The following is a 21,742-nucleotide window of genomic DNA, read 5'->3' on the forward strand; positions in this document are numbered from 1 at the left end:
AGAATCTGAGCTTGCTTTACCCAGCAGGGCTACATAATAGGATGATTTGACCAGGGGCATGGTTACCAGTTGTTTGGAAGAGTCTACACTTGGCTGTACAGTGTGCTTTGATCTTGAAAGGGGGAGGGATGCAGACTGTTCAAACCATGGAATAAGTAAGGTCAGAATAGAGAATTAAATGGAAAAGAACAGAAAAGTGAAATCACACTGTTCGTAAGTCTGGGTTACTAAGCCTGAATTTTTTTCTGATTTCTTATTTTTAAGACCCTGCACATGTATTTTTTAATGAAAAATGTTACTAAAAATAACCACTGTGGTATTTTAATTTTGCTATATTATTGTTAAAGTCCTAAGTTTGATGCTTGAGATGCCAGGGAATGGTGTCTTGGGTGTTTTGTGCATTGCCTCAGGGGCTTTGTAGAATTCCCCAGAGAGATTCAGAGGCCGGGGCTGTACTGTCATTCATGTTCAGAATTGTGCGATTGGTCCCAGGCCGCCTTGTCCGTGTGCACAGTGACGGTCTGAACAAGAGCTGAAATATCAGAACAGTGCAATAGTGACACAAATATGATGGATCTGTGCATGCCCAGTACTGCCCTGAGTCAGTGTCTGGGTGCAGGATAGTGTGTTTCCAGCAAAGAGCTGTGGGTTCTGTGAGTAGAGTGCTTGCCCAGCATGTGCACAACCCTGGTCTATCCCCAGAAATGCACAAGACCAGAGTAATAGTGCAAGCCTGGAACCCTAGTACTAGAGAGATCAGGAGTTCAAGGTCCTCCTCCAGTAGGTAGTGAAGTTGAAGGCCAGCCTGGGCGACATAAAGCCCTAACCCCCACCTCTGTTTTGTTTGTGTCTTACTCTGCCAGTATCACTTCATATTTAGACTCTACCAATCAGCCTGCACTGGGGTAGGTGATAAAGTGGCAGAGATGTGAGTGAATGGGGAAGACAGAGGCCCATGGGCAGGAGGACAGTGACAGATCTTTGTGCATTCTACTTTAATGTGTCCATTATGGATCCATCGAGCACAGGGGACTTGTCTGCACATCCTCTTGTGTACCATAGGTATAGTAATTGGCAGAAGGGAAATGCTGTCGTTACCTTGTCTCACAGGTAAGGAAACAGTCAGAGAGGCTAGGTGACCTCCTTCAAGGGCGCATTCAGAGTCTGGTGTGTGACAGAGATGCTATGTAAGCTCTGATGTGTTATATGACTAGACCTCATCCCCCACAAAAGCACTTATGGGATATTTAAATGTGGCACACCTGTGTGTGCAGATTTCAGGCCTGAGCAGAAGCAGTGCATAAGGCCTGGACTCCTGGACGGGATCCGTATGAAGGTATGAGGTCTTTCACGTGTTTGAGATAGTAAATTGTCTTCTGGAATAGCAGGGCAGTAGTGAGATTGGGTAGCAGGGCAGATCACTATTCCAAGGGCTTTCGGGGATGATGGTCTTGATGAGGTTAGACCTGGTGGAGATCTGGCAGTGATGACAAATCTCTGTGATCCTAGCATGTGGGAGATGGAAGCCAGAGGACCAACAGTTAAGGGCCAGCTTTGGCTCCATAAGCAAGTTCAAAGGATAGCCTGGGCTATGTAAGACCCTGTCTCAAAACAAGATGAGTCCAGATGGGCTGGCCACTTAGGATAGAAGAGAGTTTGGAGGCCAGGTGGCTGCTCTTCTAGAAGTGGAATGGACCAGGTAGGGAGTGTGGGGGTTGGAAACCTGCAGCAAAGGTCCAGGTAGAAGGTTGCTTTTGTACTGGAAGACAGCCTTTCCTCAGGATGGTGGCCGTGAAGGTGAAGCTTGAGGGAGCAGGTAATAGGTCAGTCTTGAGTTTGGTGACTGAGTCCACAGAGCATGAGTGTAAGAGGACTTCTGGCCAGTATCCTGGAATGGAGTGTGTCAAGGGTGGCCATGAGGAAGGTGAGACAGGAAATGCAAGTGGGCTAGGACTTTGTCCTGGCTGGGAAGTTAGGAATAGTAGGGACCTCAGGGGCCAGGGTTGGCATCTGGGAATGTGGCAGTCTGAGTACTCTGGATTTGTGAGGGCCTGGGACCCACTTCTATGTTCCTGGAGTCTTGTCACCCACTTTTGGAGAAAGCAGTGCCTGCTACGTCCTTCTCACCTTTCCTCTGACTGACTCATGTTCAGGGACCCTCAGGCAGAAGCCTCGGGTAATATTTCCTCCAAGTGTTAGACGTGAACAGGCTATCACAAGCTGTTCTGAGCAGAATACATGTGACTTAAAACCAGCCTGGAGTAGCTTTGCAGTGGGCACCTGTGTATGCGATTAGCTAAGAAGGAGAAATGCCTTAAGAGACACGTGTAAGTGGCTGCAATTATGCAAACTTTCTCCTGTGAAGTCAAATGTTGCCCTCTGTGCACTGGCTAATTCTTTGGGTGTGGAGGAGGGATGACCTGGACATAGATCTCTGCTCCCAGCAGTTCTTAGAAACAGGGTTGGTGGTGTGTTGTGGGGATCAGAACATTGGTTGGCCAGGAGGAAAGAGAACATCAGAGCAGGAATGTAGGGGTGGGAGTACAAGAAGCAGGGTGAAGCTAATTCTGGAACTGTGTTTTTGGGGTAAGACTATTGAATAACTCTTGTGTGTGGCCACTTGGGGTTCACTGTATTGGATGGCAGGTCTTCAGCCCCGGCCTTTCAGTGAGTGTGATTTCTCTCTCCAGGGCCCTCATTTGATTTCTAGACACGGCTGATGTGGTAGAAGGATGAGGACTGCCAACCCTTTGTTCAGCAGCATCTTCCAGCCCAGTCCTTGGGGTTGTAAACTGTTCTGGATAGGACAAGTTCAGCCAGGAGTGGCCACTTTGCAGGGAGTCAGCCGCCCTTTGGCATCTAAGAAGGGCACACCTCTCCTCCCTCTGCAGGAAAGCCTGGCAGAGTGCCTGACACAGCCCCTCACCCGAGTTGGGTGGCTGGTCCTGCCTCTTCTGCCTCGAATGCAACAGCCTGGAAGGAAAAGCTGCTCTTTTTTTTTTTTTTTTTCAAGGCCTGGCAGCAAGTGCTGTGCTTGCCGACAGCCGCCCACCCGGCTGCTGCCAACAAAATGACATCTGCTTCTCAGACATACAAGGCAGCCTTGGGGGGCAGGCTGGCCTGGGTCAGTCTAGCCCCTACTCCTTGACAGCCATGTGACCTCAGCAGGAGCTTCATTTCTGTACATTTTTGGGTGGTTAGGGGTCCCCAGCCTAGGACCTATGTTATCCTGCTGCCTGTCAAACATGGCTCCAGGCTGTTCTGCATAATGCCTGTCTTAGCCGGTGTTCTGTTGCTGTGAGAGTTCTGCATCCTGATCCACAGGCAGCAGGAAGAGAGAGACACTGGGCCTGGTATGGGCTCTTGAAACCTCAGAGCCCACCTCCAGTGACACACCTACCCCAACAAGGGCACACCTACCCCAACAAGGGCACACCTACCCCAACAAGGGCACACCTACCCCAACAAGGGCACACCTACCCCAACAAGGGCACACTTCTTAATCCTTTCAAATAGTGCTTCTCCCTAAGCATTCAAATATAGGAGCCTGGGGGGGCCACTCTTATTCAAACCACCACAGTAGCCATGACCTTTAGTCTGTGGGGGGTGTGTGTGTGTGTGTGTGTGTGTGTCCTCTGAGAAGAAAGTGACATGGCACTCACAAGATCTTGTCTTGGTCTAGACCAGCAGTTCTCAACCTGTGGGATTCAAGCATTCCTTTCACAGGGATCGCCTGGACCTTTGCATATCAGATATTTACATTACAATTTATAAGAGTAGCAAAATCACTGTTATGAAGTAGCAATGAAAATAATTTTGTGGTTGCGGGTCACCACAACATGCAGAACTGAATTAAGGGGTCACAGCATTAGGAAGGTTGAGGACCACTGGACATGACTCACGTTAAAGCTAGGTGAGGCTGTGTAGTGCAGGAGGACAGACAGTGGTGGATCCCTGGGGCTCACTGGCTAGCCAGCCTGGCCTGCTTGGCAAGTTCCAGGACAACGAGAGAGGCTGCTTCAAAGAAAAAGGTAGGTAGTACCTGAGGAGCAATGCCTGGGGTTGACCTCTGGCTTCTACATGCATGTATGTACATGCAGATGTACTCGCATAAATATGCATATACACAGAGAATAATAAACTTAAACTAAAACGTTAAGAAAAATGAAATTATGAAATTTGCAGGTAAATTGATGGTGCAGGAGACAATCATGCTGAGTGGAATAACCCAGACCCAGAAAGCCAAATGTTACATGTTTTTTCTCATTTCTGGATGTTAACTTTGAATTTTCAGATATGTGCCTTTCATTTGGAATATCCATAGAGGTCACGAATTTAGTAAGGAGCTTTGGGGGCTAGGCGATTTCAAGGGAGAGAAGATAGTAGAGTAGTATAAAGATTTAAGGTGAGTAATGGAACAGGGAAGGTTACAGTGGGGTAGGGGCTGCAAGGGCAGGGTAGAGGACGGTCTATAGAGCGGGATAGCTAACACTAAAGCCATATTGAAAAAGCTGTATGGAAACCTACTGAGATGGGGAAGATGGTACCACAACTGGATATTATATGCTAGCAAATAAAAACCTCAGTACCAGGAGTGGGTATCTCTTTTTGAACTTTGGGCTGATAAATACCAAACATTATAGGCTATTGCCAATGCTCCTGGTCCCTCTCCTGAACTGATGGTACCCTATTGCTTAAGACACTATGTACTTAGAAATTAAATTGGCACTCACCTAGAAGCTTCATCCCTACTGGCTAGCCATATAGTGTTAGATGGTGTTATGCATGCAACCAGAAGAGGAAAGTAATTATTAACTTTATCCAGTTTTGACCCCTGCAAGTTACAATAATGACTGCCCTGACAAGATGTGTTCATTGGTGTAATAGTGGTACAAATGTTGTGGGAGAAACTGACTACTTTCTGATTGGTTCTAAGGCCTGCTCCATGAGATGGAATTCATACCTGACAGTGTAAACATGACCAAGAACTCATGGCAAGATAGGTGATAGGCCCTAGGGGAGACCCTAATACTATCATGCTGAATAGACATAGTATTAAAATGAGTTCTAAGGGCTTACTGCTGTATCCACAGAACAGTACATCTCTCAGCCCTCATCAGAGAAAGTTCTCTTTTTAGATGTCAGTGAACATGAGTCCCTCAACTGTCCAACAGGCAGCAACTAAGAGACTGGGGAGTGCTCAGCTCTAAATGAGATCTACGTATCACACCCCTCCCTTCAAGGCTCAGGGATCATCATGGAAGAGGTGGTGGAAGCATTGTAAGAGCCAGAGGTGCTGGATAATGTCAGGGAATGGTGTTTTCTGGACACAGCAGGGCAGCTGCACATATGATCTCATAGTAGCTGTGTCAGAATGCACAAGACCTGCAAAAGCTCAAGCCAGACAAAATCCCAGCGGAGGGGAGGAGGTGGGCAGAATCTTATCACTGGCTGAGGTGCTATTAGTATTTGATATTGCCAGGAGAAGAACAGTCATCTTTCTTTAATGACATGATACTTGGTAGGATGGCCACACTCTAGGGCAGGTCCCCTCTCAAAACCAGCTAGGCAACACTAGCTGGATGGGGTGGGGAATGAAGAAGGAAATTCTAAGTTTGGTGGGTAGGGAGGTGAGGGCAGGGGTGAACATGATCAAAATGTATTGTATGACTTCTCAAAGAATTAATAAAATATTAAATGACTATGAAAGGGTTTTATTAGTAATGAGGTGGTTCCCCAGTCTCCTTTTTAAACCTGGGAGTTAGTTACATATATGGGTTTTAGATTTGCTTTAACACTGGTGATGGTGCTGAGCTCAGTGTCTTCAGCCAGCCATGGCTGTCATCAACCCTTGTCCTCTGAGCATCCCAGTAGCTCTCCTTTCTGCCCTGTGCCATCACTCCATCTCCAGCTGCTGGTAGTGACAGCATCCTCATTGCTCAGAACTCCTAGAGTGAGGACTCAGTTTTATGCTTGAGGAAAAAGCATCTGACAGCTCAGTGGACCAGTAAACAAGAGACACCAAGGTGGAGTTGTTGGACTGGGGAGATGGCAGAGTGACCTTCTAAATGTGGTGGGATGCAGGCACTTCCCATTTGATACCATCAGTGGCTTTGACTCTCACTGAAGGTAGAAGCCAGCTCTTCTCTTGTTAGTGGGGCCTACAGAGCTTGCATCTGCAGGCCTCTCCTTCTCCTCTCCTCTGTCCTCTGATCTCAAGCTCCTTCAGCACCCTGTTTTCTTCTGTTCTATTTTCTTATTTGGTTTTGAGACAGGATCTGGAACTCCTTATGTTGCTGGGGATGATCTTGAATTGCCAATCCTCTTGCCTCCACCTCCCAGTTCTGGGATTGCAGGCAGTGCTGTGCCAACTGAGCTGCACCCCATTGTCTCTTTTGTTCTGTGATCACTGGAGCTTGGCTTGCTGCACATCTGGTTAGGCTGCCTATCCATCTTTGCTTGTCTAGTCTCTTATCATTATGTGTCTGTGCATGTGAGTGCAGGTGCCCATAGATGCCAAAAGAGGGCGTCTGGTCCCCTGTGAGCCAGCCAGTGTAGGTTCTGGGAACCAAATCCAGGTCCTCTGTAGGAACAGCAAGTGCTCTTAACTGTTGAGCCATTTTTCCAACCTCAGTTTCTTCCTTCCTTCCCTCCCTCCGTCCCTCTCTCCGTCCCTCCCTCCGTCCCTCCCTCCGTCCCTCCCTTCTTCCCTCCCTCCGTCCCTCCCTTCTTCCTTCTGTCTGTCTTTCTTTTTCTGCCTTCCTTCCTTCCTTCCTTCCTTCTCTCTTTCTTTTTTCTTTTCCTTCTCTCTCTCTCTCTCTCTCTCTCTCTCTCTCTCTCTCTCTTTCTCTCTCTCTTTCTTTCTTTCTTTTTTGAGGCAGGATTTTTCTGTGTATCCTTGGTTGTCCTGGAACTCACTCTGTAGACCAGGCTGGTCTTGAATTCAGAGGTCTGCCTGCCTCTGCCTCCCAAGTGCTAGGATTAAAGGCATGTACTGCCATTGCCTGGCCCAACCCCAATTTCTATTCATTTTAAATTAAGAAACACATCTATGTACCACAGTAACAAGTAGAAAATGCCAAGAGGGATGTGGAGATAGCTCAATCAAAGACCTGAGTTTGAACCCCAAAGTTTGTGTACAAAAAGCCAAGTGTGGTGGCATGTACTTAAGCCCCAGCACTGCTAAGCAAAGAGGAGTGGATTCCTGGAGGTTGATAGCCAGCCAGCCAGCCTAATTGGTGACTTCAGGCCAATTAGAGACCCTTTCTCAGAAAAACAAGGAAGACTGTGCCTAAAGACTACATCCAAGGTTGATCTCTGGCCTTTGCATGCACAGGCACCCCCACCCATGCACTGGGACATGTGTAATCACATGTATTGAGTCCACTCAGACAAAGGAATATGAAGAAAACAATCCCACATTATTCTTACCTTATCACATGAGGGGAATGTCTCATGCTAGGGGATGTATGTTGTGTATATTATAATATATACTCAGTTTGGTTATCTACATTGTTTTGAAGGTAGGGTTTTCCTGTGTTTCCCAGGCTAACCTTGAACTCTCAATCCTCTGCCTTAGCCTCCTGAGTGCTGGAATTACAGGTGTGTACCACCATGCTTGCTGGTTACCTTTTTTTTGCAGGAACATCACCACATGCGTGTTCCCTCAGTATGTGCTCTGTCTGTTTTCATGGCTGACATTTTAAGGATGGGTCATGAATGAGTGTTACTTCATCTCACGATTCCAGGCAGCTGGTTAGTTATTTGTGTTCTAGAAGATTCTGTGCCCTTGTCCCTTTGCCTCCCCTCTGTAATGGAGTGTGGGTCAGTCTCCATCCTGGCTGTGGCCCTGTGCTGACTCTGGCTCCCTGTGTCATGCTCCTTGTGGTGGTAGGCACTTGTTTTCCACAGGACATGCTGGAAGTGTCCCCAGCTTTCCAAGTTGTGACTCTCACAGGCACATTCTACTTTTTGGCCTGCCAGTGAGGCTGGTCTCCAAGAAAACGCCCTCATAAACAGAGTTCTCTGAACACCTGCTCATTGACAGTGTGGAGGATTTTTATTATGAAATGGCTGTTGACTCATTCACATGTGTCTTGGAGACATGTAACCTTGACCTTTGTGTGGGGATCTTCTGTCATTGTTTGAAATGGCAGACAATGTAAAAGAAGTCCCTTTGTCCTTGATGGTGCTTAGGCATAGCTTGTAGGGCAACACATCATGAGTAATGAGCAAATGGCCGTGGAAATGTCATCCACACGTTCATAGGCATCACACGAGCTTTTGACACTGCTGTGTGGGAGAAGTTGTAATGTAAATTCATCATAGAGCTTTGAGCAGTCTATCTTTTTTTCGTGTGTAATTGTATGTGTGTGTAAAAACAGCTGGAAGGTAAATTATTTCTACGTAAGGTTTGTTGTTGGTCCCATAATATATAAATGCCAGTAGTGGCCAAGGAAAGTGGACACTTATCCATGCAGAAGACGGAGAGGCCCTTTAACTGCAGAGCCCTCTCACAGGTCTTGGGTTGTCTTAGTAACCCTTCCTTCAGGAGGCTGTGTGAATGTGAGGAGATAATATTTTAGTTTTTACACATTCAGTACCAAAATGCTTCATGTGGTGGTACACACCTGTGATCCCACAGGCTGAGGGAGGAGAATGTGTAGCACAAGGCCAGCCCAAGTTACGGGATTAGTTTAGGGACAGCTTGGGCTACATAGTGAGACTGTTTCTAATGACAAACTGTGTCTCCTTGCAAAGCCCAACTGGTTGTGCCATGTTCTGTTGACATCCCTGGGAGGCCTCTCTATTCAGAAAGGAAACAGAAGCAGTGGATCTGGGGGAGAGGAGAGGTAGTGGGAGGAGTGGAGGGCAGGGAAACTGCAGTTGGGAGGTAATGTATGAGAGAAGAATAGAAAAATAAAAAAAACCCAAAAAACACTTACTGAGTTGAACCTCACTCAGTGTTGATGCCTTGTGATTGTGTCAGCTTGGCTCCTTGTGTGGATGTGAACTTTATTCCTAACACTTTGTCCTTCTGCCTACTGGGTGATCTCTTCATTCCCTGTCATGTATTTTAACAGCACACATTTATTATCTCTCTGTGTGTATATGTGTGCACGTGCATGTTTGTGACAGTGCATGTGTGGCAGTCGTAGGACGACCTCTGGTGTCTGTCCTCACTCTCCACCTTGCTCCAAGTAGGGTCTCTTTTTTGAATAAGCTGCTGCTTATTCCAGACTGTTTGGCCTGAGAGCATCTTTGGCTCTGCTTGTCTCTGCCTCCCAACTCCCCACAGGAGCACTGGGATTACATATTGATGCTGTTGTACCCATTCTCATGTGGGTGCTGGGGATTTGAATTGGGGTCCTCATCTTCCACAGGATGCGCTTTTCCCACTGGGCCAGCCCACCAGTGTTTTCCGTGCTTTTTTTTTTTAAAGGTGTGCTTCTGTGTTCTGCCCTTGTATTCTTCCATTTAGGTCTCATTCGCCAGATGTAGTTGGCTTGAAGGCAGTGTGGAGGCAGATGTTTCTCCAGGTTTCCTTGGTGGCAGCCTTAGAGGAGAGGGCCTGGCTAGCTAGAAAATGAGGTTGAGAGCTAGGAGCTCTCAGCTGTCTCTGGACTTTGCTACAAGTGAATGGGGGAATTTTATCAGCCTCAGTGTGTCATTATTTTTGAAAGAAGCTGTTCAGAGCACATGCCATTGAGGGCTGACTGAAAAAAAAAAAAAAAAAAAAAAAAAAAAAATATATATATATATATATATATATATATATATATATATATAGTCAGTCCTAGGGTTTCTGTCACTGTGTTAAAACACTGTAACCAAAAGTGTCTTAAGGAGGAAAGGGTTTATTTCATCTTATACTTCCACGTCATAGACCATCACTGAGGGAAGTCAGGGAAGAAAATCAAGGCAGGAACCTGGAGGTCAGAACTGAAGCAGAGGCTGTGGAGGAGTGCTGCTTCTTGGCTTGGTCCTCGTGACCTGCCAGCCTGCTTTCTTACCCAAGTCAGGATCACATGCACAGGAGTGGCTTACCCACAAGGAGCTGGGCCCCTACACATCAGTCATTAATCGAGAAAATGTCATGAAGACTTGCCTACAGGCCCTCTGGATGGAGGCGTTTCCCTCAATTAAAGTTCCTCTTTCTAGATAACTCTGGCTTGTGTCAAATTGACAAAAACAAACAAACAAAAAACAAACCAGGAAATTGACCTTTTGTCAGCTTGACACAAAAACACATCACTGTTAAACCATAACTTTTCCTTTCTTGTTCCCAAGATGTCATTAATAGGACAATGTAAAGCATTTCAAGTTTAAAAGTCTTACAGTCCTTAAAATTTTTAATACTTAAAAGTCTGAAGTCTTTAAAAATTTCAAAGTCTCTCTAAAAATCCAGTCTTTACAACTCTAAAGTCTCTCCGAAACTTTGGAGTCTCTCTAAAATTACCAAGTTTCTCTAAAATATCCAAGGTCTCATAATTGTGGATTTGTGTAAAATCAAAATAAGTATTTTCTTATTCCAAGAGTGAATAGCCAGGGCACAGTCATCAACCAAAGCCATTAAACCAAAGCAAAACTGAAGTCCGACAGCGTGAAGCTCTGCGTCCGACATCTGGGACTCATGGTCTTCTGGGCTCCAAAGGCCTGAGCAGTTGCAGGTCTCAGCTCTGCTGTCCACAGCACATATGGCTTGTCTCACAGGCTCAGGCGGGCTCCACTCCACAGCTGCTGCTGTTCTTGATGGTCCTTTTATGGTACTGACATCTCCAAAATGCTGGTGTTTCTACTGCGCCTGGGTTGTAGCTTCACCAATAGCCTCTCCTGGGCTCTCCTCAAGTTCTCTGGCCTGCCACATGGTGCCAAGCCTCAAATTCTCTCCATGGCCACTCCAATCCTGGGGCTTCTACTGGAATGGAGGCCTCAGTTTCACCAATGGCCCCTCCTAACCTCTCAAGAGTTCTAGAACAGGTACCTACTGAGAAACTCTTACGTATTACCAAGAGCAGCTGCCAGCATGAGGTACATCCTTGGCTGCCTCTGGACCACAGCTCCTGAGTGCTGACCTGAGGAAACACTTCACAGAAGATGCCACCTCAAGGATGCTGGTCTCTTGTTAAACATAGCTGATTCTTCAGCCCCAGCTGGCTAGTATTGATCCTCCTAGCAAAGAATCACTTTAGTGGTTCTGGTCTTCCATTAATCACAGCTAATTATTCAGCCCCAACTGACTTAGTACCACAGATTCTCAAGTCTCAGAATATTGAGTGACCCTGACCAAGCTTTGAAGGGACTCTCAAGCTCCCTCTGCACCTTCCCACCCAGGACTTCATCATGTGCACCACTTTCAGCATTGTTTTCTAAGTTCTCACAATAGCTCCTTAAATCTGGTCACTCAGTGGCTTTTCTAGCACAGAATTCCAAACTCTTCCCACAGTCCTCCCCAAAATGCAAATCTGGTCTTTCACAGCAGTACCCTGTACCTTGGTACTAATATCTGTCTCAGTTAGGGTTTCTATTGCTGTGATAAAACACCATGGCCAAAAGCAACTTGGGGAGGAAAGGGCTTATTTCGTCTTATACTTCCACATCATAGTCCATCATGGAGGAAACTCAGGAAAGAAACTTAAGGCAGGAATCTGGAGGTAGGAACTGAAGCAGAGGCTGTTGAAGCAAGGCTGGCTTGGTTTTCATGACTTGATCAGCCTGCTTTCCTATTCATACAAGTCAGGACCACCTGCACAGGAGTGCTGGGCCCTCCCACATCAATCAATCAATCACACACACACACACACACACACACACACACACACACACACACGCACGCACGCACGCACGCACGCCCGCCTGCATGCGCACGCCCACAGACTTGCCTACAGGTAATCTGGAAGAAGGCATTTCCTCAATGGAGGTTTCTCTTTCCAGATAACTCCAGCTTATGTCAAGTTGATAAAAACCCGCCCAGGACAGATAAAGTATCATTTTGTAGCTCAGACTGACCTGATACTGACTGTAGTCTAAGTCTTAAACTCGTGGCTATTCCCCTGCTTCAGCTTCCTGAGTGCTGGGTTTAGAGATGCAAGACTCTGCTCAGCTGGGACCAGTATGTAGACAGTGAAGCAAGAGGGACGAGAGTGTAGATCAAGAGACTGGACTGCTTGTTGACTGTTGGCTGGGGAGCTCTGACAGAGCTCTTTGTTCCTGCGTGCCCTGAACTTTGCACCTATTGACAAGTTTCCCCACCAAGTACCTTCACAGCAGCACAGCAGCCACTTCCTGTTTTAGAGGCTAGTCTTGAGTGTCAGATGAAGGATGGCTGTGGATGTTTATGACAGCCTCCATCTCTCTCTCTGTCTCTGTCTCTCGTCCAGAGTTGTTCTGTTTGATTATGGACTTTGGGACAATGCCACACAGCCCTGGAGATGAATACCAAGTGCTTGGTGTATTACATTTCTATCAAATGCACTAGAAAGTAAAAAACAAACAAACAAAAACTGTGAGATGGCTTTAATAGATTATCAAAGGATTAGCCTGGCTATTCTTTTTTGTTTCCATTTTTCTTTATTAAGAAATTTTCTACTTAATTCACATACCACCCACAGATTCCCCTCCTCCTTCCTCCCACCCCCAGCCCTCTCTCCCAAGCCACCCCACATCCCCACATCCTCCAAATCAAGATCTCCCATGGGGAGTCAGCAGAGCCCAGCACACGAGCTTATTGCCTGGCTATTCTTTTGAATATGCATTATAGAGCAGTTATATATTTGTCTTTAGGAAAATGTTATAATATAGCATTTTCTTTCTTTCATTTACCAGTTTCTCTCTTCTCTCCCTGTTTGCCTGCGTTTTCCTTTCTGACTGATGACTATTTCTTGGCCCTAGCCTGCGTGGCCGTGAGAACTGCATCACCCCCTTCTGCTGCCCCCCAATTATAGAATGACTGCAGCAGTAGGAGAATTAATGACCTCATAACCGTGGACAGCCAACATTTGTGTAATGTTTTGTAACACAGGAAGCTCTTTGGTGTGTTTTTTTCCTCTTTTCTACTTAAGCAGCCTCATGAGGTGGGAGTTACCAAAGCATTGTTTCTGGAGAACATGGAGCCCAAGGTTCTCAGCATCCCATCAAGCTGCAGAGCTGGCTGGCTCGTTCATGGCCTTTGTTACAGATTCTGTGTGTCACTTACCCTGCCCCATACCTTACAGCTTCGATTCTTTAATTGAATTAACATTTTATTGAGAGCAAATGGAAGTGTTTTTGCTGATCACAGTATAATGCTTGATGTAATAAATCAATGACCATCATAGATATTATATGTATATCTTTATATTTGTATGTTTTTATCTATTGAGTACAACTATACTAGAGATTGTTTACTTAAAAGATAAACATTTGAAGACTTCTCTAAAGTATTGATCAGGTGAATGTTATCTTTATTTAAAGGATTTTTCTTTTCTTCTTCCCTCCTTTCCTTCCTTTGATCTCACTCTGTAGCCCAGGCTGGCTTCGAACTCACAACCCTCCTGCCTCACTCTCCTGTGTGCTAGACTCACAGGTGTACAGGTATACACCTGATGTTAGTGTAAGGAATCTCTCTATGTGTTGGCTGGATAGTATTTCCCATTCGGGTTTGTCTTCCTTTTACTTTTTTCCTATATTATTTTACACGCATGGGTGTTTTACTGCATGCACATCTGTGTACCTGTTGCATCTTTCTCTCCTTTCCTTTGGAGAGGGAGACTGGCAGTGGTCTCACAGGATCTGCCTCCTTGAAGAAAGGCTACGTAATTTAGTAGACTAAGTATTCAGAGGGTGGTGTTAGGCAAAGTGAGAGAAGAAGATATGAAAATGAGACAGAAAGTCAAGTAGCTTGGATGTGAACGTCAGCCCTGGCTTCATTCTGATGAAATAACTATGTGTTTTGAAATGCAGCAAGGAGAGAGAAAAAGAGAAACATTGAAATCTAGCTCTGAAACTTCCAGGCTGTATATACTTGGGGAAAAAGACTCATGATTACTTTTTTAAACTATGAAGTGGAAATATTAACAACTTGAAGTGGCTAATAAAAGCAGCTATTACATATTCTCTTGGACAGCATACTAAGCATGTCTGTTAGTCTTTCTGTCTCTGTGACAAACCCCTGAGAAAAAGTTTGATGAAGGAAGGATTTATTCTGGCGTATGGCTCCAGAGGTCTCAGTCCCCGGTTGGCCAGCTCCATTGCTGTGGTCTCTGGTGTGGCAGAACAGAGCTGCTCACCTCACTGCATTCAGGAAGCGGAGAGAAGATGAATGTGTTACAGGGCCTCTCCCTCCTCTTTTATCCATCTAGTCCCCGGCCTATTGGCTGCTGCAGCCCATGGTAAGGGCAGGTCTCTCTTCTTAGTGAATTCTCTGGAAAACTCAATGAACTGAGAAGCTTCACTCAAACTGGAAGTTGAGATGCGCTTCATGGCATGCTGTAATGTATAGATCCTTTCTGTCTCCCTTCCCTTGCCCTGTGTGAAATGTCATACATGTTTCTAAAGCCTGTAGTATCTCACCTGGGGTGAAAGTCGCTTGTATTCAATAAACATGGTGCTCTACCGGGGTGGGTGTGCAGCCACTGTGGCTCTGGCGGACTGTACTCAATAAACATGGTGCTCTACCGGGGTGGGTGTGCAGCCACTGTGGCTCTGGCGGACTGTACTCAATAAACACGGTGCTCTACCAGGGTGGGTGTGCAGCCGTTCAGGCTCTGGTAGATACCAAGAGTCATTGTAGCCCTTTGCTGAGGTTGACCCTTAATCATTTACCTTTCTTCCTCTTCTAGTTGTCTGTATCTTGATGGCTTGGCCAGGTAACATTGTACCCTGTCTCTTTTTTCTAGAACTCTGAAGGTGGACTCTATATATGCATGAATACATTTTTGGCCTTTGGAAGGGAACACGTTGAAAGACATTTTCGGAAAACTGGACAGAGTGTGTACATGCACCTGAAAAGGCACGTGCGAGAGGTGAGATGGGTGTTCGGAGAGTTCCTGCATGCTCCACAGAGGGAACTTACTAGAACTCACAACTCCAAATTCTCTTTGGTGTCAAGAGACTGCAGCACTTTGTAGACACTCAGAGGCTCCCTCCCAACACAGTCCTTACTTTAGCCAGTTTTATTTTTCTTCTTCTAGACCACCAGTCAGAGTTAAGAAGCTATGTGGCTGATTGCTTGGAAAAAGTAATTTTAACTTTAAAACTGGAAAAGTGCAAACCTAATGCATCCCAATGTTTTCCTTAAATGAAAGAAAAACCTTCTTGAAAGTCCACATCCCTTTGTTTCTTTAAAAAAATATATATAATTTTTCTTTATTTTGAGAATTTTATACATTTATACTATAAAACATGGTCATAGTCACCCCATTTCTTTCTCCAACTTACACCCCCAAGTTGCCCCCAACATGTCCCTTTTCATAATGTGTGTTCTATCTCTTTTGATAACCCATTGAGTCTGATTAGTGCCACCCATATGTGCACGGGTGTGGGACCACCCTCTGGAACATGGGAAGTGTACCAGTGGCCACATGTTCAGAAAATAGTGACTTTCCCTCTCCAGCAACTGTCAGTTGCTGGTCGCTCCTCAGCAAGCAGTGGGGCCTGGAGAGTATAGGTTTCACCTATGCTGGAACTTCGGCTAGCTTGCTCTTGTGAAGGTCTTGTGCAGGTCATCAGTGCTGACGTGAGCTGATGAGGGCGACGCCAAGTCAAGTCTCGGCCCTGCTTCCCACCCTCCAGCTCTTACACTTTCTCTATTCCACCGTGTTCCCTCAGCCGTGGTGGTAATGGTGGAGAAAGATGTCCCACGTTGGGTTGAACCTTCAGTCTCAGTGCTCAGTACTTAGACTGGTCATGCATCTCAGTGTTGACAGATTGCCCAAGTTTCTTTGACCAAGGTGGAAAGTAGTCTAGGTCTGTGTATAAACACGACAACATGACCATTTAGCAAAATAATAGTAAGGCCCATGACCTCCTGTAGCTCGGGCTTTTGACTGGGGTTACAGGATCAGTCATGAATTTCTCTCTTGTGGCACAGGCCTCAAATCCAACCAGAAAGCAGTTAGTTACCCTGTGCTTGACATGCCACTATTGCATCAGTGAGTACATCTTGCCTCCCAGGTCGATAGTCCCTCACACAGGGCCCAGCACACAATAAGGACAATGATTTCTTTGCTTTCTCAGAAGTTTGCCCTGGAACTGTGAAATCTAGCCAGTGGGGAGGATGGTTCTTGGTTTGTTTGATTTTGCTATGTCCTGCAGCCAGATTGTATGGCATATTCAGCAATAGGGTTTTACCATGCAGTTATGGTGGGTGGCGAAGGGCAGTGGCAATAGCCTGTGCCGTTTTGGACACCTCTGAGGGCTCTTGACCCTGCATTTAATAACCCATGTCTTCTAGGAGTGGCATTGTCCTCTGATGGCACAGTAATTCTTTTGAACTCTTTTTTAAAGTTATATTTTGAAGTTAGCTTACTAACTACTGGATGTCTGTATAAGGCTTTTTCATACACCCTTAGTTTTGGCTAACCTACCCTACATTCTGGGATTATGGCTGTGTGCTCCAAGGCCAGTTTGTGTAGTGCAGGGGATTGACCTCAGGGCTTTGTGTGTCCAGGCAAGCACTCTATCAATGGAGCCAATCCCCAGTTCCCCCTGGAGCCCTTCATTCTCCCAAAGTGACCATCACTCATTCTCACTGTTATTTTCATGCATATCATTATATCTTAACTGCATTTCTGTGTGGATAGAATGTAGTATGACTGTGTGTTTTAAAGATACAGATGCATGTCCTCACACTCTCTCCTATGATTCTGCATAGTGCCTCACCACTAAGTGTTGTTCTGGACTAGCCATGCTGAGATACCTGTGGATTTATTTACTTCATATTAAGAGATGTTTAGTATTTTTCCTCCAATAATCTATAAGTTCCTTTCTTCTTCTATTGCTGGACATTTAGATTGCTTTGGTTCTTTGCCACAACAAATAACACCACAGTCGACATTTTAACACATTTTCTGCAGAAACCCTTGTACAAATATTTCTGTAAGAATTCAGCTAGTGATCCCACTGGCCTGTGGGTGCTGACGTTCATTTTTGTCAGGAGAAGGCTAATTCTCCCCAGTGTGTTTGTGCCAGTGTGTCTAAGAGGTGAGGAATGTCTGTTTGTTCACACCCTTACTATTCCTTGGCCATATTCAATATTTGCTAGTCTAATGGTTGTAAAGTGACATAAAAATATTTGGCATTTCATTCTGTAATGATTGAGTATTTTCTTATGTATTTATCACTCATTTAGAAAATTATGATTACCATTGTTATCTTAGCTACTTTTCTATAGTTACTGTTCTGTTGCTATGGAAAGTGCTCACATCTGATCCACAGAAGGCAGAGAGAGAGAGAGAGAGAGAGAGAGAGAGAGAGAGAGACAGACAGACAGACAGACAGACAGTGATACACCTCCTTCAACAAGGCCACAGCTCCTAATCTTCCCCAAAACAGTTCCACAGGATGAAACATTCACATATCTGAGCTTATGGCCATTTTCATTCAGACCACCACAGGTTTGTGTGTGTGTGTGTGTGTGTGTGTGTGTGTGTGTGTGTGTGTGTGCATGTGTGTAAGTCAGAGGACAACTTTCAAAAGTCAGTTTTCTCCTCCTACCATGTGTTTCTGGAATGCCACTCCTAGAAGACACGGGTTATTAAATGCAGGGTCAAGAGCCCTCAGAGGTGTCCAAATGCAGCAAATACTTTTACCCACAGAGCTGTGTGTGGCCTCTTACCTTTTGTGCTCTCTCTCTCTCTCTCTCTCTCTCTCTCTCTCTCTCTTTTACCTTTAGTTTAGTTTTTCACCCTTACATTTTGTTATCACTTTTATTTTATTACATATTTATTTGAGATAGATAGTTTTCAAGTATCCATTTTATATAGTTTTGAATAATTCATAAACTGTCTTGTATCTTCTAAGCAGTCAATTCAGATTTAAGTTTTACTTATTTCCCATGCCATCCTGCCTGATATGCTGATATCACAGTTTCAAAGGTAAGCTTTGAAATCATTTTTTTTCCCTGCTACTACATGGCTTACATGTTTCTTCTGTTGGGATCTGGAATACTTCTTATAAAGTTCAGGCCGTTTCACTTCTTAGTGTAAAGTGGGGAAGTTAAAACTGAGGCCCAGAGAGTCTGCTTGTCTGGGTCCCAGAGCTGGCGGTGGCACTGTGGACTGACTGCCAGGACCTGTGATTCTGCAGCTGAGCCTTAAGGTAGACGTCCACCCGCTGGTGACAGCCTCCACTCGGTTTGCCCTTTTGCTCGCGTGTTCCTATTTTGATCTGCTGTTCTCCAGGCTCCAGGCCCCGAGGCCCGTCACTTGCTCAGCTTGCCTCTTATGACTCATGGCTTAAAACACTTTATCAACAACAGTCTCCTTAGCTGACCCTCGTCTTCAACAACGCTCCAGATGTTACCCAGTTGATGCATTGGTGCTTCCATGCACAAATGCCAGAACTTCCCCACCACTGTGGGGGTTGGAATGATATTAGTCCATTTTGTATTACTATCACGAGGCAGACTAGCTTTATTAAAAAATGAGATTTATTTGCCTCATCATTGGGGATCTGAAAATCCCAAAAGAGTTGTACAGGTCCCCGATAAGAGCCCCACGGAGGGCTCAGATGGCCGAGTGTGCATGTGTGGAAGTCACATTATGAAACAGGATACCAGAGAGACTGGGATTCCACTATTCCTTCTGAGAATGGACCCTGATATCCCAATTTACCTCATTTTTTAAAGTTCTTACCATTGCCCAATACCACGCAAAGGACCAGCCTTAACGCCTGAGCCTTTGAGGGAAGGTAGGAGACACAATGCCAAACTTAGTGTAGTACCGGGGTCCTGGCTTGGCCCTGCTCTTAGGTCTCCTCACTCGCTGTGTCCTCTCATGCTCCTTGAGTGGCTACTGAGCATCCAGGGCTTAGAGTAATGTGTCAGTTGTGTTTAGACTTGCACTCTACAGCCTCAGTGTGACCCTGACTGCAACTCATGGGACTTTTTCTCACCTTCTGGAAGCTACCTGTGGTTTGCATCCCTCTCCCCTGTCACCCCAGCGGGGAGCTGCACTCGTCTGTCTTTGTGGTCCTGATTCCCCCTGCTTTGGGGAACTCACTATGGTTAGTTCAGCTTTCCTTTCTCTAGTTTCTTTCCTCTGGTCTTTCGATAGAACATTCCACAGAACGGTTCTTCTCCTCCTAATCCTGCTGTGGTTAGATTGTGATCTTCGATTGAAACCTTTTAAAAACCTCTCTCTTTGTTCAGTCACCACCCTGTGTCCTTGCAGGACTGAGGACCCAGACCCAACATTGATCTGACTGAGCAATGCTGCAGATCACTGGAAGTACCTGGCTTGTCAGGAGAGCTTGGTCGCCACACCTGCTGCATGCGTGTTAGGTCTGAGGTTATTCACAGTCTAGGAAGATTTGAGGCTGTTTCTCGCTCCCCCTTCCTAGGCATTCTTCTTGTTTTCTCCCCTCTGGCTGCCTGTCAAGCGCAAGCATTTCCTTCCCTTGGTCGTGAGTTACCTGCCTTTCCTAGGAAGTCGTTTGGCCAGTCTGCCTTCTTCCTCTGGAGATGCTCCTCTCCATGTGTTCTCTATATCTTTGTTTTGCTGTTCAAAGTGTAGGCTTCCAAGTTAATAGCTTCCTGGAACTGATTGGACCATCCAAATCTGACCTCTGATTTTCTTTTTAGGATCTTTTAAATTCCTCCGGTTCAGCATGGCAGACTATACACAATATCTGTTCTGTCAACACTGTCCTTTCTTGTGAATGCCAGAAAGCCAGACATTTTTAAGGCTCTGTTTTCCTTGTGGATCCTCTGGTAACCTGGTCTTGTTATCTGAACTTCCCACACAACTCTGAAGTTCTGAAGTCCATCCTGTCTCCTCCACCCCTGTTGTCATTGATTAGTTCTTCCTGTTCCTGTGGTAGACTTGTCCCGTAGCTTGCTGATTCACCTCTCTTCCTCTTTTTTTTTTCTTTCTTTCTGAGGCAGGGTTTCTCTGTGAAACATTACTGGCTATCCTGGAACTCACTCTGTAGCCCAGACTGGCCTCGAACTCACAGAGATCTGCCTGGCTCTGCCTCCCGAGTGCTGGGATTAAAGGCATGCGTCACCACCGCCCAGCCAGCTTTCTTCTTTTAAACGATAGCTTTCAGTCCTAGCCAGGCTGTATTACTCCCTCCCTGTGATCTTCCTCAGTGTATGCTGCTGCTGTTACCTGTGCCATCTGACATGCCTTCAGCCCAAAGTCCAGAACTCTTCAGTGTAATGACAAGGCGCTCATGACTGGGCCCCACAGCCTTTCCAACCCTTCCTTACTGCACCAAATTTGTATTCTCCACATAGCTTTTTTGGAATGTACCGTGATTTAGTGCCTATGTACATATGTTCTCTACTCATGAGTGTGTTTTCTCTCCTTCTAGCCTTACTTCTCTTTTACTTGCTGTATTCTCTGCAGTTAAAAGTATCCATTCATCCACCCATGTAATATTCCATCCATCTGCCCATTCGCCCCTCTGTCCATCTATCTGTCTATCTGTTAATCTATCATCTATCTGTCTGTCTGTCTATCTATCTATCTATCTATCTATCTATCTATCTATCTATCTATCCAAGCATCCATCCATCCATCCATCCATCCATCCATCCATCCATTAATTTATCCATTCATCCACTAATCTGTCCCTATTACTAAGTACCTTCTATATTTGAGGACCAATGCTCTTCTTACATGATCAATCCTGATCATCCTGCTACCTCCAGATAAACCAAACATCTCCACTAATCATATTGTCTCTTAGACTTAGGTCTTCTCAGAACTTCTTCGCTTTCTGCCTCCACTCAGTTACCTTCTGTGTTGATGAGCTCTCCAGGAGAAGAATCCTGTGTGTGTTCAGTTTGCTTTCACACAGAACCTGACAAACAGGCACAGTGCTGTTTGCTAAGGGAGGAGTTTTAGTGCTAGAGCCCTGTCATAGGAGCAAGAGCAAAGGTCTTTAGTCGGAAGCCTCATTGTTCTCCCCCGTGCCCCCAGGGATGTTTTTGATCTGAGTCTAAGGTTTGAACTTACCATCAGGGAGAAACACATATTCCAGCCAGTCTCCATGTAGATCCTCTTTTTCATTTTCCTTTTCCATCATGCAGAACACACTACACAAGTCTGTAGAGACCAAAGTCTTCAGTTTCTGTAGAGATTAGTGACCCCTGGGATTGTGAAGTGAGTCTTTGGCCCAGGTTTTGCTCTCTCTCTCTCTCTCTCTCTCTTGAGGAAAGTGAGTGGTGGTGAGGGGACAGAAGTTCTGGGATTCTAGAGGAAAGAGAGTCTAAGACAGAAGACGCATAGTTGGCATTAGAGTTTGGAGACCCATGTTTTTGAGCTGAGTGTTTTGAGATTGCTGTGAGGAGAACTTTAAACCCATAGTAGAAGCTGTTAAAACAATATGAGAATTATACAAAGATGAGTTGGCTTTTAGTAGCAAATAATAAAATGTGGGAAAGTCGACTGCTTAGAACTCCTAAGACAAGTAGGGAGAAAACAAAGGAATCCTGAGTGCATAGCATGATGTTGCTCATGTGACTGTGTGGAGAGGCGCTGGGGGTGGGCCCTGCAGATAACGCATCTGTATTCTTCTCTAATAGTCAAGAAGATAT

The 21,742-nt window shown here is 45.5% G+C and overlaps 1 protein-coding gene across 3 annotated transcripts in view; it reads left to right on the plus strand.

Annotated features, from left to right (window-relative positions):
- Usp13 (ubiquitin specific peptidase 13) overlaps nt 1-21,742 on the plus strand; it is a 113,834-nt gene that overhangs the window by 10,290 nt on the left and 81,802 nt on the right. For all 3 annotated transcript variants that reach the window (XM_036189956.1, XM_036189957.1, XM_036189958.1), the window contains exon 2: nt 14,877-15,002. In XM_036189956.1, the coding sequence (XP_036045849.1) occupies nt 14,877-15,002 (126 nt within the window). The remainder of the gene's footprint in view (nt 1-14,876; nt 15,003-21,742) is intronic.

Source organism: Onychomys torridus, chromosome 6, assembly GCF_903995425.1.
Source record: "Onychomys torridus chromosome 6, mOncTor1.1, whole genome shotgun sequence".
Lineage (NCBI taxonomy): Eukaryota > Metazoa > Chordata > Mammalia > Rodentia > Cricetidae > Onychomys > Onychomys torridus.